General features: G+C 40.0%; 1 protein-coding gene across 5 annotated transcripts in view; it reads right to left on the minus strand.

Annotated features, from left to right (window-relative positions):
* Positions 1 to 18,983, minus strand: part of PEX5L (peroxisomal biogenesis factor 5 like) — a 218,116-nt gene that overhangs the window by 55,550 nt on the left and 143,583 nt on the right. For all 5 annotated transcript variants that reach the window (XM_034999482.1, XM_034999506.1, XM_034999492.1 and 2 more), the window contains 2 exons: positions 18,000 to 18,096; positions 6,634 to 6,729 (listed from right to left, as the gene is read on the minus strand). In XM_034999482.1, the coding sequence (XP_034855373.1) occupies positions 6,634 to 6,729; positions 18,000 to 18,096 (193 nt within the window). The remainder of the gene's footprint in view (positions 1 to 6,633; positions 6,730 to 17,999; positions 18,097 to 18,983) is intronic.

Genomic DNA, 18,983 nt, shown 5'->3' on the forward strand with positions numbered 1-18,983 from the left:
CTGGTAAAAAATGGGAGGACTGGTAGAAATGGGAGGAGGTGGTCTGCACCAGACTCTGAAAGACTACATTCTAGGGTGAATGAATACCTTCTTTCTATGCTACAAGGGTAATCCTTCCATTTTTGAAGAACCAAAATGCATTGGGGATGGAGATGAGGCAAAGAGTAAGGAATAGAACAGGGCTTGGAGGAGTAGGACAATGCAATAATTATCTATCCCCTTAGCAAATTACCCCAACACATAGCAACTTTAAAAAAACCAAACATTTACTACACCATACAGTTTCTGAGGGTCAGGAATTTGGGAATAGCTTAGCTGGGTGATTCTTACTTGGGGTCTCTCCTGAAGTTGGAATTAAGCTGCTGGCTGGGCCTGCAGTCATCCCAAGGCTTAATGGGGTTTGCAGGGGACCCACTTACAAGATGGCTCACATACATGGCTGTTGACAGGAGGCCTCAGGTCCTCATTGGCTGTTGTTAGAATGTGTGGTTCCTCACCTTCTAAGGGTTCTCATGACATGGCAGCTGGATTTCCTCCAGAACAAGTGAGCCATGAGAGAGAGAGAGAACAAGGAAGAGGCCCCAGTGCCTTTTTTGACCTAATCTTTAAAGTTACACACCATGACTTCCACTTATTCTGTTTATTTTATTTTTTTTAAAGATTTATTTATTAGAGAGAGAGAGAGGGAGAGAGATGGAGAATGCATGAGTGCACAGGGGGAAGGGGCAGAGGGAGAGGGAAAGAGAAACTTAAGCAGACTGTGCTGAGTGCAGAGCCGGAGTGCGGCTCGATGTCACAACCCTGAGATCATGACCTGAGCCAAAACCAAGAGTCGGACGCTCAACTGACTGCACCACCCAGGCGCTCCCACTTTATTCTATTTATTAAAGGTGAATCACTAAGCCCAGTCCACACTCAAGGGGAGGAGAACTAAGCTCCATATTTTGAAGGGAATATCAAAGAATTTGTGGACGTTTTAAACTATCACAAGCAATATCACAGCCTCACTTGTGAGGCTCAATGGGAAGAGAATCAGGGTCTGGGGATAAACCAGAGCTCTAGAATTTGGAGGTTTTGGTAGAATTTAATAGACTCAATTAGCCAAAAGGATTTAAAATTATACTTCCTGCTCTTTTTCTTGCTTCTGACCACTGTACTTCCCTTTATCTATGCATCTTCATTCAGATATTTCATTATTCTTTTTCAAGATTTGCTCACAAGAAGATCTCCCTTAGGGTGTAAGTAGAGCTGTGAAAACACTGATTAAAATACACACCACAAGCATTATAATAGTATTGGAGCCAAGTGAAACGTGACTTTGGTTTCAGGGACACAAGTTCATCTTCTTTCTGTTAGTTAAGTTTGTGATATTTCTTAAGCACCCATTAAAGAAGAGATGTTCACGGAATAGATGCATTGGAGGAACCAGTTCCTACTTTGTCCCTTTATTTATCCAGCAAACGTTTCTGGGGCTTGCTCTGCACCAGACTCTGAAAAGTGCTGAGAGCACAAAGAAGGATGCGACACGGTCCTGCCTGTGAAGAGGTCAAAGTCTAGTGTGGAGATGGCGTGTAAACCCACAGTAACCGTGACACGTGATAAGCTCTACTTGTGTGATTCCCGGAGCTGTGTGCATTTACCTGTGATTCTTCTAGCTCTTTAAGGGCAGAGGCTGTCTTATTCAATTTTCTATTCCTAGCATCCAGCCCATAGAAAGAGCCTAAACATGTCTGTTAAATTTGTTGCTAAATCCAGTTAATCTGAAGGCTGAGGCAGCTAGCAAGACTGACTAACTAAATACAATAATACTACCAGATGCTGGCTCTTCCCTGCCTTGCTAACAGCGATAAAGGATGTATTTTTCGAATGTGGTTGCAGGTGTGCTGACTGCCCACGTGACCTTCTCTCTCCTCCGTAGATGCAACAGAGTTCTCTCTAGGGACCTCCATTCCTGGGAGGTAGCTTCAGGCCTCACTGAGCTCCCAGGGCTCCTTCCCTGCTTCCCACTTCTGAGACTCTTTGTGCATCCTTCCTAGGGAACTGCTGTAGCTGACAAGAGCATTTAGGATGCTGGCTAGAAAGAAAATCCAAGAGGAAGCACAGAGTAAGCTCCTTTCCCTTTTTGTTCAGGGGAGATTTTTTTTTAAAGCCTAGAATGGGAATATTTGGTTATTTGTCCTAAAACTACAATATTTTGAGCAGAGATGAATTTTCTGTGATTTTTTCAATAAAATGTAAGATATAGAGGCAAAAGCCTCCCCCCCTACAAATCCTCACTACATCTAACAGTTCCACTTGAGCCTGAGCAATGTCAGCCTTTGTACGTTAACAGGTTCCCAGCTCAGTGGAGCTATGCAATAAACGTGCATGCGGCATTAGTTGTCTTTTCTCTCGTAGAAGAGACTGTATTTTAGGGCATTTTAGCACAAACAGTTGAATTGTGTATTGTCAGGGATTATGTAGTATATATAGAAACTAGTTCATGCCATGTAAAATATAAAACATGTGCAGTATTACTCTGTGGCAAGGACTGGTGGGTGCCACCTGTATTGTTCTAAATATGTCCCACTGACTGATGTTGAGACCAAGACAACCACAGAGGACATCTCTGCATAGCCCCTGGCAGAAATCCGTATGCCGCAGACAGAACTGCTTCTATCAACCAGGAACATGTAAATACTAAATGATATTAGGAGGTGATACGGCACTTTATATGCAACAACAGACAGAAAGAAGTGCTGCCCACATTAGGTGATTAACAATCAGCCAGCCAGCCATTAATTGCACAAATATTTACTGAATACTCAAAGGTACCAGATATTGTTCTAGATATTGGGGTATAGTGGTAAATAAGAGACAAAGCCCTCTTTCTTAGGGAAGTTACATTTTAAAGTAAAAAGACAACAAACAGACAAAAACAAACAGGAAAAGACCCAGAGATAAATATAAGGATGAAAGAACTCTAGGTGCTCTGACGGCAACTAGGTGGTCAGGTTCGGCTTTTCCGGAGCAGTGGCACTCAAGCTAAAATTTGGATGACAGGAAGGAACCTGCCACGTGAAGATCTGGGGGAAGCGTGTCCCTGTAGAAGACAGAGCAGGGACAGTGGGCAAGGAGGTTGTCCTGGGAGAGGATGAGAGAGAATCGCAATGCCGCTGGGGCTCATGAGGGGACTGAAGAGGAGAAGGAGTTGGAAATGGGACCAGGTGTCAGGTCAAGAGGCAGGATGATGACCAAAAAATAAAATAGGACTTAAAATGGAATAAAATGTGAGATAGAAGGAATACTGGAATCAGATGATATAAAAATATAAGCGAGAGGCTTTGGAAAAACTCGCCATGCTCCAGGCATGATTTTCATCTGCGTCTCACTAGTGTTTAGAACCATCTCTAATGAGGCCAATCTGCAGCACCCTTCTTTACTTGTTTTGAAATGAAGAATGAGGCACTTTGAGTTCTTTTAAGAATTTTATATCCCACTACAGTGTCTATTTTACCACTTTCTCCTTGATTACCAACATAACACATGTTTATGATGGAACATTTGGAAACTACAGATAAGCTAATGGAAGAAATAAGACCACTCCAAAGCCAGCCAGCTGATATACGTACTGTCAACATTTGGGCACAGATTTTCTTTATACTTAATGTAGGGCAGTGATTCAGAACAGGGGCTCTGCAGTCCGGCTGAAAATCATGGCTTTGAAACTTGCTAAATGAGTGCTACTCATTTTTCAATCAATCTTAATTGCTTATAAAATGCCACATAACTGAAATCGCTTTAAGCCTCAGTCTTCTTATCTGCAAAATGGGAATAGTAATGTTACCTTCTTCACAGGACTACTATGAGGATTAAATAAGATCATCCATATAATGCTCCTGATTGGTACACCGTATGTATTTTTAATATTTTTAATAATTTTAGGTACTGTGCCATTATCATTTTATAAAGTTGGGACCATACTGTGAGACTGTCAGTAAATATATTCTTATTCCAATCATCCCTAGACATTTTTATGTAATCTTAAATATTTTTCCATAATGTAGTTTTTAATGGTTATATAGCATTTTCTTAGATATAATTCAGCTAATTCTCTATTATGGGACATGGGCTATTTCCAAATTTTCACTATTTAAAAAAATATTGTAAACTTCCCTGATTATTTCTCTAGGATAAATTGTAAGGAGTGACTTATAAAGGTGTACTTGGGTGCATTTCATCCTATCTTCCACTGGGAATTAGATTATACCTTTGGATAAGAATAATGTTGGGAAGTAAATAGTCCACAAACATGTGCAGTTTTGTAGGTCTGATCTCCCATCAGCTTAGTGAAATACACGCCTTTACCCCCTGCCTTTTTTCTCCGCATCTGTTCCTACCTTCGGGTTAGGAACATCCTCCTTCATTCCCTAAGGAAGCTTCTCAGTTCCAGGCTTGCCGATGAGCCAGTTTGCTTACAATTTTCTGATCTGCTGAGAATTCTGTACTTCCTATTCATTTCACTTGAAGCCATAAACTCAAAGGGTTTTAGTATATTAGAAATGCAAGCCCCTCATCTTACAGATGAGGAAACTAAAGTAGACGGAGCAAGTGGTTTGTCCAAGCTGGTCCTCGGATCCATGCTATTAGACAGCTAGGCGGGGCTGGCTCATTTTGTTGTCTCTAGTACCTGGTGTGGCAGTCAGCACGTGCAGACGGCCCGTATTGTTTGCTGAATGAATGACTACTTGAAGTAACTTACAGCCTCCAAGGATTCTAAGCTGGGAAGGACCACAGAAGTGTGGAAGCTGAAGCCTTTATTGGTTAATGAAATGTATGTCATGATGTAGCTATGAGTGATAAGTTGGGATAACAAATCAGTCTCTCAATTCCCAGGAGAGACAAGGAGATGCCAAGAGAAGGCAAGGCCTTTGTGGGGTCAGGTGGGCACCATGTAGAGAAGGGATTAAACTAATTCTGCCTTGTTCCAGAGGGAGCAAAGCCAAGACTAAGGAAAACTGGAAGTTGCTGGTAGGCCAATTTTAGCATAATATAGGGAAGAACTTTTTAATAGTTAGGACTGTCCAAAATGGAAGCAGGTTTTCTTGAAAAGAAGTTGCCACTAATTTGAAGTATTCAAGTAGAAACCAGGGTAGGTTTGAATAAATAATTTATCAAGTATGTTTGAAAAGAAAACACATTTTATTTGATATGCCTGGTTGGGATAGATGACTTCTAAGGTCTCCACCAAAATGAAGATTAAATGATTTTATGAATATATGTATACACACACATACACACACAAAGATAAATGAATAATTTTTTCCTTGTTGATACGTTACTTTGTAATTAAGTCTTTTGAGATTGAACCCATTGTGTTTCTGGGACCAGATAAATTCTAATGTCTTTACTGATTCAAGATTCTAGGATTCTAAATCATCTCTATTTAGTGATAATTCAGTGTGCTACACATAGTAGGAGTTCAAAAGATGAATTTAAGTTAGCTTTGAAGTCTGGAAAAATCTACATTTAAGATAAATTCAGTTACAGGTTCCATGTAGTTGAACAAGCTGATTGAACTCAGCTGGTCTCAATCAAATATGTCAGTTGATTACATTCAAGAACACTAATGCAATAATTTTTTTAAACTACAAAAGGATAAAATTAAAAGAAGAAATTTGGGCAGATTGTATTGTGATGAGATAAAGCTGTTCTCTTACTGGATTGCTGAATGATATGAAATTATGGCTAGAATAATTTCTAGAATATAAAGAACTCTTAATATGAAACTGCAAATATGACTTAATTGCACTTCAAGTAGGGATCTACTGAAAGACCACTCACAGTATAATAATTTTATCCAAATCCTAGTGGTAAGACAGCCACATAAATGAACCGTATCACAGGAATACTTTCAATCTTCAAGATTTCATATCAGCGATAGAACTGGAGGTCTTAACAAGCTCATACTTGGGTTTGGTGAAAAGCTCCACTTCTTAAGTAGCAATCTAGCAAAGCTTTGAGGAGTATGATAGATGGCATCTGTGATGTACTCTTTGTGGTTCCAACCATGCATGGATCTTTTTAGAAGGCTAAATAAGGAAATTAATGTTCAAATTAAGTATCTCATTTGATTTATCAACATTGTTATTGTTTTGGACACTGTTAACTGTAAAAATGTATGGCTCAAGTTAGGATGAGCTATCTGTTGGCTAGAATATCTCAGCCATGCTTTTTATCCCACTCAGGAAAATGCATATTTCAGGAGCAGCATGACCTTCTGGGTTTCAGGTGTTATGCTGGATGCTAGAGAGAGAAAAATGTCAGGCATGAACGTTGGCCTCACACAGGCATAGCAAATGCATAGCATGGGTTCATCATGGAACCCGGACGAGGCTCAGATCTTTCTGACCCAGGATTCCAGACAGATTGCAAATCCATCACAGAATTGGCATAGGATTTAACATCTATTAATCACCCCTGGAGGCAAGTCAAAAGTTCTCTCATGACAAATCTCATTCTAACAATCATTATCATGGTTATTTCATGTCTATAAAGTAAGACTCATTTCATATGTTATCCTGCGGAAGTCTCCGTTGTTGAATTCCACTTCCAGAAACATGAAACAGGAAAATAATAAAAAAAAAAAGTTACCTCCACTGCTGCTTTTGCCCTTTCAAATTCTTCTTCTAAGGAGTGGTTTCTGGAAAGTAATGCACTTCCCCAGCGCTGTTCTTTGGTCAGTCGAGCCTGAAATAAACCGAACACATGGTGTTAAACTACCGGAATCACAGAACACAAAAATCCAAATATTTTTCCCTTTCTCATATTTCCCTAGAGTTCAAGAAGCATCTGCAAAGGATGTTATTTTTGGAGTACTTTGCAAGCATGATGTTCAAACTGGGATGGTGCCAAAATGTGTGTGAGCATGCAAGCATGATTCTTCCAAGAGTGTGTCTCAGCCCCAGTCATGTTCAAACCAAAACCCAGGCCCAGCCTCCCAAAGAGCTTACTTTAGTTGCTCATGGTTCCAGGCATTGATATTTTAGTGAGTTCCCCCCTAGAGGATTCTACTGTGCAGCTAAGATGGAGAATCTCCATTCCAAGCCTCGACCTGGGAACTGATACTCAAGCTTCCAGCTTGTTAGGAGGACTAAGCTCAGGTCAAACTGCAAGCTGCAGAGTTGGGAGGCGGCTGCTAGGCCCTTTCCTTATATACACAGCAGATCCTCATGCTGAATTCTCTTTCCTTTCCTTCCCTCCATTAGCACACATCTGTCTCATGTCCTGTCTCCTCAGGACATTGTGCTGCTAAATAGTAGTCGCTTAGATAAACTCATGTTTGATAATGCCGACTGGTTTGTCACAATCCACAGGCAACCTGATATACATCTTAACTTAAGCTAAATGCAAATATTCCAGAAGGCCAGTCCTACCAAGAGTCTGCTGGAATTTAAAAAAAAATGTTATTCATTTTTAATTTCACAAACACTTAATGCATTCTTTTTGAAAAAAACGTAATCATGGAAGATAAGGGGTAAACCTCTAGAACTTCTCCTTTTCAGTTGCGTATATATTTACGTACCCTAGATAGTAATATGTTTCAAAAATTTTTGACACATAAATGGTGTGCTATTCTGTAGCTTACTTTTCTCCATTCAACAATATATCTTGGAGAGGGTCCACAGTTAGTTTTTATAGATCCTCCTCATTCTTTCCCAGGGATTTCCTAGTAAGTATATACTGTAGTTGGTTCAGACCTCTCTCTGTGAGCAGTCGTGGTGTTTGTGATTTTTCTCCATATAATTGCTTCTTTTCTTGCCTATCTTTTTGCTACACCCTGTGATCCAAGAGGGTCAGATTTTGTCCGGTAACTTTTGTTCTCCCCTGTACCTCGCCCAGGGCCTGACAGGTGATGTGTGCCCTAAGGATGTCTCTAGACTGTAGGATGAGAGATTGCACTGATAAGGCAGCCAGACCTTGGGGAGCAGGAAGAGGGAGGCTTGTGCAGTGAAGCCCCCCTCTGCCTTTTTATCGCCTTTTATCCATGTGTTAGATTGCTCTCCTTTAGGGATGCTCAACCTCGGCTTCTGTGGGAATTACTTGAGCAGGCCTGGGCCCCACTCTAGACCAGTTAAAGAATCTCTGGAGGTAGGGCCTGGGCATTAAATGTTTGCAAAGCTCTTTTGGGGGCGCCTGGGTGGCTCAGATGGTTAAGCGTCTGCCTTCAGCTCAGGTCATGATCTCCAGGTCCTGGGATCGAGTCTGGAGTCAGACTCCCAGCTCAGCAGGGAGTCTGCTTCTCCCTCTGCCTGCCACTCCCCCTGCTTGTGCTCTCTCTCTCTCTCTCTCCCTCATATGAATAAATAAAATTAAAAAAAAAAAAAAGAAAAGCTCTTTTGGTGATTTTGAAAAGCAGCCATGTTTGAAAACCACTGTTCTATAGCAAAACTTTGGCCTTCACTCAGCACTTACCATCTATACAGCTCAGCTGCTTTTCATTTTTCTCTCCATCATCACTGGTCCTCAAGAGGACCCCCAGCCCCTTATATACCAGGGCTCACTACATGCCAGATGCTGTTACAAGTCCTTTAGAGACTATGTCACTTTGTCTTTTCAACAAGCTGTGAAGTAGGTATTACCATCAAGTCCGTGACGTCAAGGCACAGAGAGCTAGTTAACTTGCTGAACACCACACAGCTAGTCAGTGGTAGGGCTGATGCTTCTGGGCCGTATTCATAACCACTGCACTATACTGTCTCTCATAGGAGGCTATGCTCCACTGGCCATTTCGGGAAGATGCAAAATCTAGAAAAGCTGTCTCTCAGAGGTTCATGCATGGTTGAGGGCGTCAACCAAGAAGCCCTCAAGAATATTGTGGGCTGAAAACAATAAGGAAGTAATTGTTATGAACCCTTCTGAACATAAATAACAGACTGTGTTTTGCATTAATGAACAAGGAAGGTTAATTTATCGAAAGATTAATTTATGTTTCCTCCTCCTTGATGTATTCACTGCTGTATCCCTGGTATGTCCTATAAATAGTAGCTGCTCCATAAACAGTAAATATTTGTTGAAAATATGCTGTTGGGGAATATATGAATTGATGAATTAAAGGTCTTTCTCTTCCCTCCCAGAAAGTAGCTATGTGTTCTCAGTCAAGGTTTCTTGGTTAGCCCACGAGGCTAATGAGAGTTTATAGGAAATTGAGAGGGGACTTGTTTTTTTGTCCTGTCCTGGAGCAGCAGAGGTCTGTGTTAGCAAAGCCCTACTGTCCTGGTTCTGGGGATGGGGACTGGCTGCATTCCCCATGCAGCCATTAAGGGGTGCATGGGGAATGCAGCCATGCGTTAATGGGGTGCCTAGTAAGGAGCTAGGCCTGTTAGCAGCCCAGGCGTAAGGCTTCTGGAGTTGTGTCTGCGGTCAGAAGAGGAAGAGGGTGATGAGGACGCGTCCAGCTCTGCATAGGCATCAGTGCCTCCCTCTCAGGTGGGCCAGGCTCAATGGCTACCATGAACAGACATCATCTCTTATTCTCTGGGCCCCGTGAAAGCTACTGTTTTCTCCCAACCCAGATAACTGAGGTGGGGCAGGGGAGAGGGAGCTACAAAAACATAAGTGAGATTGACTATCACAGGTTCCTGAGATTAGGGTATGGACATAACTTTTTGGCGGGCCACTATTCATCTCGCTACAACCCTCATCTGACACTCTTGGGCCACAATATATTTGATTAACAAATATACAGGTGAAGATGGGGGGTCTGGGTAGCTCAGGGTCCTGGGACCGAGTCCCGTGTTGGGCTCCCTGCTCAGCGGGGAGTCTGCTTTTCCCTCTGCCTTTGCCCCTCCTCCCTGCTCATGCTCTCTCTCAAATAAATAAATAAAATCTTTAAAAAAGAAAAGGGGCAGATGGTTTACAACCTTTCAAAATTGATAAGTTGTTAGGATGTTATAGCCTGGTAGAGATGTTAACCCCAAAGGCATTATGATCTTATTGTCTTGTAGAAATTAACCAATCCGGGGCACCTGGGTGGCTCAGTCGTTAAGCATCTGCCTTCGGCTCAGGTCATGATCCCAGGGTCCTGGGATCGAGTCCCACATCGGGCTCCCTGCTCAGCGGGGAGCCTGCTTCTCCCTTTCCCGCTCCCCGTTTGTGTTCCCTCTCTTGCTGTGTCTCTCCCTGTCAAATAAATAAATAAAATCTTAAAAAAAAAAAAAGAAATGAACCAATCCTGTATCAAACTTGGCAAACTTACTTTGGCATTTCTTTCCCAGCCAACTCCATAAATCTCTGTTCCTTTACTTTGGAACTAGCTCTTTTGTCTTCCTGCTGGTTCCCTCATTATTTATTTATTTATTTATTTTAAAATTTTTTTTATTTATTCATGAGAGACCGAGAGAGAGAGAGAGAGGCAGAGGGAGAAGCAGGCTCCCAAGGAGCAGGGAGCCTGATGCGGGATTCGATCCCAGGACTCTGGGATCATGACCTGAGCCGAAGGCAGACACTTAACCATCTGAGCCACCCAGGCACCCTTGCTGGTTCCCTCATTAATGAAATAAATAAATTTTAAAAATGTGGACAGATGCTAAGAAATGAACTGTGCATTTATATAATAATGTCATAAATGACCCATGAATGGCATGGGAAGAAAGAGAAAGCACTAATATTTTTGTCCCAAGGCACCTCCTTTTATTAGAGGCACTTTTCACCAGTGAAATACGACCTGTCTCTCCTGTGAAGCCTGACCTAACAGAACTCCATTACTGTCACTGGCTTCCCTTCATCAATGTTTCATGACCCAAGTGGGTTATGAATCACAGGATGCAAAGGGCACCATATATCAGGAAGAAGAGGCAAAAATCTCTCTCAGGATTCGACACTTAACAGTCATATTCTCTTTGCCACTTAAAACACCAAGTGTAAATAGAACTTTTATTTCGGTGGAACAATTATTATTTAGGTAAGTGCTATTTCCCACACTGTTAGAAAGGCCTTAAGTTATTACTAAGTGTTGTCTACCTCACATTTGAAAGCCATTTATTTTGTCCAAGGAAGCTAAGATAAATGTTATAAAATATAGGAACACACTGAATGTAAACAAAGGCAGTTTCCAAGCCAAGAGTAACAGGCAACTGAAAAGATTCTGAAACTTTTCAGCAACTTAGTAGCACACCCAGATATACTGGTTTAGGATTGAGGATGAAGTACAGATTGTAACACATAGTAAAGAACAGACTTCCTTTCAGCCAAGACTTTTTTCTTTTTTTAACATCTAATTTCGTTGTAAGCGAAGACTGGCATACGGGAGAACATATATAAGCAATGCTGGTGAACTATATGGCTTCGTACTTAACTAGAGGAGTGGTAAGCAAGACAATTAGAGCCATACATCTGAGTCGCAGCTGTTTTGGATCACAGTGGCTGTATCATTATAGTAGTTCCCAAGTGCTGAGTGGGCATCAGAAGCCTTTGGAAATCTCGTCCAAGCAGACTGCTGCGTGCCACACCTGGGGTTTCCGCTTCAGTAGGTGCAGGTGTGGGAGTGGGGGCCCAGAATCTGTATTTCTAACAAGTTCCCAGGTGATGCTGATACTGCCAAGGGAGGGACCTCACTCTGAGAGCTTCTGATTAGATGTTGACATCATGTGTTTGCAAGTGGAACTCTGCAGTTCACAAATGTGCTCTGATGTAGGAATTTTTTTGCTTCATTGCATGATTTTGAAAAATGCTCTACGGTTATAGCAACCTCCTGGAAGGGCCTTGGCTTTAAAAACAGCCATTTTAATTGGTTTAAGCTAATTGGATTTTATGGTATTACATTCTCTGAAGAAGAAAGCATTTTGTTCTCTCAGCATTTGATTGTTCTGAATGATAAGCACTAGGCAAAAGATAAGAATAACTTCAAGAATATTGTTTTATTCTCTTTATTCAAAATTATGATTGTGATCAAAGTTATGATTTAAAAATTACTGTATTTGTGGCTGTGGTTGTCCTAGCATAACTCTTGTTGGCTAACCTCAATGTCAGTCCTTCATAACCCCTCATACAATTACCTTTACATTACCGCTGGAGGTCTCCCACCAAAACACATGTTTAAAAAGCTCATTATCTTTTCAGAAGAGATTGATGGGGAAAAGGGTGCTGCTTAACTATAGAAAAGAAAAATATAACAACTAGCAGACTTTGGGTAACAATGTAACACAGTAATTAAAAGCATAATCTTTGGAGTCAGACTGCCTAGGGCCAAATCCTGATTGGATTTAATAGTAACTGGTGAACTTGGACAAATTACTTAATCTCTATAATCCCCAGTATTCATATCTGCAAAGTGTATATTCACTTGCTGAGTCTGTATAAGAATCAAGTACAATAACTCATGTAAATACACACACAAAATGCTCAGTGCACAGTAAGTGCTATAAAATTTGGCTTTTGTCATTATCTTTCTGGTTAGCACTTATCAGGTGTGACTTTAGAAATTCATTTAAAAATTATGTCAAATAAATAAATAAAATCTTCAAAAAAATAAGAATTATTTGTGTTTAGAGCACTTTTGTTTAGTGGTTAATGCAGACTGGTTGGATTCTTATATAGTACAGATAAACTCGTGCCTCTTTGAGTGGGTTGTGATTTTTTTTTCTTAATCAGTCCACAGACATTTATTGTTGAATGTGCACAAAAAAGTTGTACCTTATGTGTCAAAGAGCAAAATCCTAGAGCTTTGTGCAAGGTGGGCAGCATATGGTTCCCATCTCCATCCTACTATGAAATTCTATGTTGTAGAACATCAAAGCAAATCAGTGCTGATTTTGAAAAGAGATGGACAGTCCGTTACCATGCATAACTAAAAATTATTTGTGAAACTAGCTTCAAAAATGATAAAAGAATAAAATCTTGTCATTTTATTTTTATTTTTGTCTGTCTTTTAGTTAACTATTAATTAGCCACTACTTTCAAATTGTTAAATTTGACAAGTGTTGTTGTTTCTCCTTTTTGTTAGTATTCTCTTATTTTTCCACTTCAACAAGTATTTGTTGAGTACCTACTGTGTGCAGATTGCCTACTATCCTGAAAGTGATCTTTCAGATTTCTTTCCTTCCTCCTTGTCTTCCTTTGGTTCTTGCCCTGCTGCCTTTCCTTTGCTCCTTCCTTCCGTCTTTGCTTGCTTCTTTCCTCATTGGTAGCCCACTGCACACGGTCAGGAAGGGAAAAGGGATGTCGATGTGGCTCTTGTACTATCTTCCAACAAGCAAAACTGTATTTAGAAAGTGTACTGTCTAATTGTTTCTAATAGACATAAAGGTCTTGATACTTCTGATAATTGAATTCCTCTTTCTAACCTTTTCACTGCCTCACTTATGGCTTGTGGATAGTAGACATTCAATCACATTTGCTGAACTGAAATAGAATGAAATGCAAGCCATCAGTATTTCAAAGAGTAAGAGGTTCAGAAGGAATCTGGGAGGGGAGGCACAAAATTGTGTATGGCCGAAGATCTGATAACAGTCCTAATTTATCTTACAGCGTTTCTGGAAGAAAGTGATACTCTTTAAAAATCACTTAACTCATATTAATCCTAGAAATGTAAGTACTAATCAGGGTTTTAAATGAGAAGGGAAATAGATGGTCTGTGAGTTCTCTCAGGTGAATAAGCTTTGATGAGGCCGATATGAGGTGGTATGTGGTTAAGAACAGGGGCTGTAGAAGCTGATGGGTATGATTTGAGTGCTGGCTTTTCTGCCTCTTAGCTAATTGTCTCTAAGATGAATTTCTCATGTGAGAAACGGAGATATTGATTCCCAAGATTATTGTGAGAATTTCAAAAATATCTTAGAAGTACCTCCTATTATATGCATGAAGTATGTAATTGGCCAGGTATCAGCATGCCTTTCCTTTATTGCTCCTTTAAAAATTTAGAAAACATATCTGCACTTATATCTTAAAGTCTCAGTTCTGGTTTGGGATGCTGCCAACTTGATGGAATTATGACAGTATGGAAAAAATCATTTGCTGTGCCAAAGTCAGCAAAATCAGAGAGTTGCATGACTATGACCACGTACTAGAGAGCCTGGTTCCTGCACCTTTTCATTAAGTCCAACTTAGGTTGGCAAGAACCTGTCTTGGAGCTTTCCTTCCAGTGTCCAGACTGGACAAAGAAATGCTTGAACCATCACTTTCCAGCAAAAGTTGGGTTCATTTTCTTTTTCCTCACCACTATCTCAACCCATATATTAGAAAAAGCTAATTTTATATCATTACTTGTGTTTTTCTTCAACTCTTCAAATGTTTTCTGATTTTTCAGATTGTACGATTCCTTTAAATGATTAACTCCAGGGAATACTAATTACACAGTTGCAAAAGTATCAAGAAACTTTATTCTTAAGTACATAGAGATTATATGATTTATTATAATCTCCAGCCATTCTGATTAGTGTATTTAAAACACTATGTGAAAGAGGACTAGGCTACATTTTTCCTTTTCTCCATCTTGAAAAGAAAATAGGCTAACAGGAATTCACTCCATTTTCTTTGTGATTCTGAAATTTGACTTTTTTTTTTGAAATGTGATTTTTAAATAAGGCTTGTAAATAGCTCCTCACCTGTTGAACCCGAGATAGTTTATGTTGGCTTGAGAGAGAAGAAAACATTTCCTTGATTTTCCCATGAGCCATCTGTGTAATAGTGGAGCCGTGACAAGTTTTGATAAGCTGAAATTGTTTACTTGAATAGTTTACAAGCCAGTTTTATTTTATTTTATTTTTAAAAGATTTTATTTATTTATTTGAGAGAGAGAAAGCGCAAGCATGAGCAGGGGAGAAGGGCAGAGGGAGAAGCAGACTCCCCACTGAGCAGGGAGCCCGATGTGGGGCTCGATCCCAGGATCATGGCCTGAGCCGCAGGCAGACACTTAACCGACTGAGCCACCCAGGCTTCCCTGCAAGCCAGTTTTAAGTTGAATTTTTATACCACCTTCCTCATCTTATCTACCTGGAGAGATCATATATTTAAGGGCAGTATGTTTGTAACAGTAAAAACACCTTTCTGTCTTTTATTACAATTAGTCTATTCTCTTGCTGTCTTGAGTGATTTAGTATTTTAAATGATTAAATTCCCAATTCATTATGTTGTCCTAATTAAACCATAGGCTGGACTTAAAACTAGGGAATTATGAATTTTCTTAGTTTAGGCAAATCTTGATAAACATACTGTAGTGTTTTTAAAAAAATTTTTACTTATTTATTTTAGAGAGAACGCGAGCAAGGGGAGGAACAGAGGGGGACCAATAAAGAATATCAAGCAGACTCCAGGCTGAGCAAGGAGCCAGACGTGGGGCTCGACCCCGTGACCCTGAGATCACGGCCTGAGAGTCAGAGGCTTAACCAATGGAGTCACCCAGGTGCCTCAGCATGCAGTGTTTTTAAAAAAGTCTCTAAAGGATTCACTACAATTTATCTAGACCGAGAATTGTGACAGTGCATTTTAAACTGTGTTTTGGAGGACAATATTGGGAATCTCACGCAAATTGTCCAGAGCACATTGTGTTTGCTTAAAGGCACACCAGTGGGCATGTGGAAGGACAAAGTGGTGGGATGAAATCAGACAACCAGCAGGAGAGTAGCAGTCACTGGAATAATAAGATAAATGCATTGTGGGTCTCCACGGCAACCGAGGACCCCAGCTGATCCCCTGCCCCTCCAGCGTTGTGTAGAACAACCCACCTGTGCCAAATCTCCCCCCCCCCACCCCGCTGCAGAAACAAATGTTTTATTGCTACATTAAATTGTTCCAAGGATCCAGGTTATGAAACAGTATCAATTACTTTAGCTGAATCTAAATCTCTAATGCACTTAACAAGAAATGTTTCTCTAATAAATGTTATCAATTTTAAAAAAGATACATTTAGAATGAACACAGAGGATGAAAATATATTTTCATGCTACATTTACAATTCATTAAGCTTCCCAGGGTTATTTGTTCTGGAAGTGAGTTGACTTGTCTTCCAGCAGAGTCCTAGGAGCAGTAATGTCCACCCCTCTCCAGTGAATATAGAAATGGGGAGAGGGGGCAGTTCTCTTAGTGGCCTAGAAAAGTTTCCAGAGGACTTCCATTTCCTCAACATTTCCTATCTGTGTGTGTCCTCCTTCTCTATGCCACATACTGGTTCTGGGTGCATAGACAATTTTCTTAATGTCACTGTGCCTTAGTTTCCCATCTACAAAATAGGGGTAATAAATAAACTGACGTCATACAGCCATTTGTCAGGATCAAATGAGCTAACATGTATTAGAAGACTTTATCATAGCACTAATATTTGCTATTATCATAATTAACCCTTTGCTTCACCTCAGATAACATATCTCCTCTCTTAGTTTCAATATCTGATCTAGTAAACTCAAGAAAATTTTTCTTGCTCACTTCATCTCACTTATTTTCAACTAGATTGTAGACTGCATAAATGTGGACACATTTCTTCAGAGAGCTTTGTGGGTTTAGATCAAGGCTGTACCCTTATAAAGTGTTTGAGCGAATAAAAAAATTGAGACTGACTCTGGCCTTCTTGACAGTCTTACCCAGAAGAGATAATTAGTTATAGACAAGCCAGTTACACTGGAGTTGAGGGTCAAGCAGTGGACAGACAGGTCTGGTTCATACCATTCTTCCACCAGTGATTAGTTGGGTACCCCAGAAAAAAGATTTTGACTTCACCAAAACTTTTTAAAGCATCCTTAAAATGAGGCTAATAAGGGGTACCTGGGTGGCTCAGTCAGGTAAGCATCTGCCTTCGGCTCAGGTCATGATCCCAGGGTGCTGGGATTGAGCCCCGCATCGGGCTCTCTGCTCAACGGGAAGTCTGCTTCTCTGTCTCCCTCTGCCCCTTCCCTGGCTTGTGCTCTCTCTCTTAAATAAATAAATAAATAAAATCTTTTAAAAAATGAAGATAATAATAATTCATAGGATTATTTGAGTATTAGATATAACATATGAAAAGCACATAGTAAAGTCCCTAATACTTAGTGGCTACTCACAAATGATTGCTCTTAGTATTATCATTACTGCTAATACTGTAATTATTTGTTCCTTAACGTAAAATTTATTATTTATTTATTTATTTATTTATTTATTTATTTATTTTGACAGAGAGAGATACAGCGAGAGAGGGAACACAAGCAGGGGGAGTGGAAGAGGGAGAAGCAGGTTTCCCGCGGAGCGGGGAGCCTGATGCGGGACTCGATCCCAGGACCCTGGGACCATGACCTGAGCTGAAGGCAGACGCTTAACGACTGAGCCACCCAGGCGTCCCAACGTAAAATTTATTTTAATGTGACAGTCAGGATCCTGATATATAAGTACTGGGTCCTGGGTCCACAGGGCATACATGTGAATGAACACTCAATATGTAAGTTCCTCTTCTTGGTGTTCTGTTGTATAAATACTGCTAATACTGGAGTAGAAGAGATTTTTGTATTGCAAAATGATGGAAAAGTAAATGGTAGAAAAAAGAAAAAGTGCTAAATATATAGTGAATTCATTAAGACATGTTCTAGCCAAATATATATATATATATTTATCATCAGTTAACTAGCCAAATATATATATATAAAATATATATATCATCAGTTATCTCAGGCATCGAGACAGATTATTGAGTGAGAAAGCATATGAAATACAGAATATAGAAAAAATACTTCAAAATTTTTGTGAAAATCTAAATAAAATATTTAAGATATAAATTATCTATTAGAAAAGGTGGGTCTGGGGCGCCTGGGTGGCTCAGTCGGTTGGGCAACACACTCTTGATTTTGGCTCCGGGCATGATCTCGGGGTTGTGAGGCCAAGCCCCCATTTGGGCTTCTGGCTGGGTGTGGAGGCTGCTTGGGATTCTCTTTCTCCCCCTGCCCCCCACCCCTTACCCCACCCACACACTCTCTATATTAAAAAAAAAAAAAAGAAAAAAAAGAAAAAAAAAGGTGGGCTCATTAAAGAATGTCTCTCTCTCTCTCTTTCTCTTTTGTTACCTGTGTTGGAGGCACTAATTCCAACTCAGAAGCCGACTCGGAGTTCAGGGCGCTTTTCCCACCGCTTAGTTCTGGTTGAGATCTGTGCTCTGAGGACCTATAGGGGATGAATAAAGGAGATCAATGCATACCGAGAAACAAACTCAGCTAGAAAACCAGTCAAGAAACCTAGTTCATTTGGATCGTTGAGAGCCATAATAACAAAGCTCTCATCAGAATTTTGATGAAAAAGATGACTCCTATAATAATTTTATTACAATGACCACTTTTGAAATTTAAGGGGTTGCAATGTGCTAGCTGTAATTATCTCTGATTTAGAATTCGGTTCAATTATGTACAAACAGTAAATAAATGCAATCCCAGTTTTGTTACCAACAGTTCTGCTTTATTGAAAGCCTTGTGTTTTGGGGAGGGGAGCATCTCACAAAGTGTTCCTGGTGTGATTTGATCTTTATATAGAACTTGAAATGTCATAATAAATGGAGATGTGCAAGGGGCAACAGAAGAATGAGACATGCTGTCCTTTAGGAAGCTCGAAAAGCAAGGTAAAATTCAGGTAGCCAATTTTTTTCATGGGTATCCACAGGTTATTCTCAATTAGTGCATTATCTGACAGTGATGATTAAGATAGTCAGAAAAGGTTACCTGTGTAACCAGAAACATTTACTTTAACTACCATTCATGTAATATATTGAATATGCACATATATGTACATACATGTATAAACCTATTTTTATTGATCAGCTCAGTTACACATTCAAAGAATTATCAACAAATACTGAACAAATATTGAATACTGAATTATGAGTCTACCCAAATCATTTTTGGCTTAATTTTTGACAATTCAGATGAAATACTTAGTTTTAGAAGCCATAACAATTAACATTGATACATAGTTATACATGGCACCAAGTATTTGGATTGACTTAACTCATTGGCTATTTCAGCACACAGGAGAAATACCCATACATCTGACACACCATT

Source organism: Mirounga leonina, unplaced genomic scaffold, assembly GCF_011800145.1.
Source record: "Mirounga leonina isolate KUSES-001 unplaced genomic scaffold, KU_Mleo_1.0 Mir_115, whole genome shotgun sequence".
NCBI classification, from domain to species: domain Eukaryota; kingdom Metazoa; phylum Chordata; class Mammalia; order Carnivora; family Phocidae; genus Mirounga; species Mirounga leonina.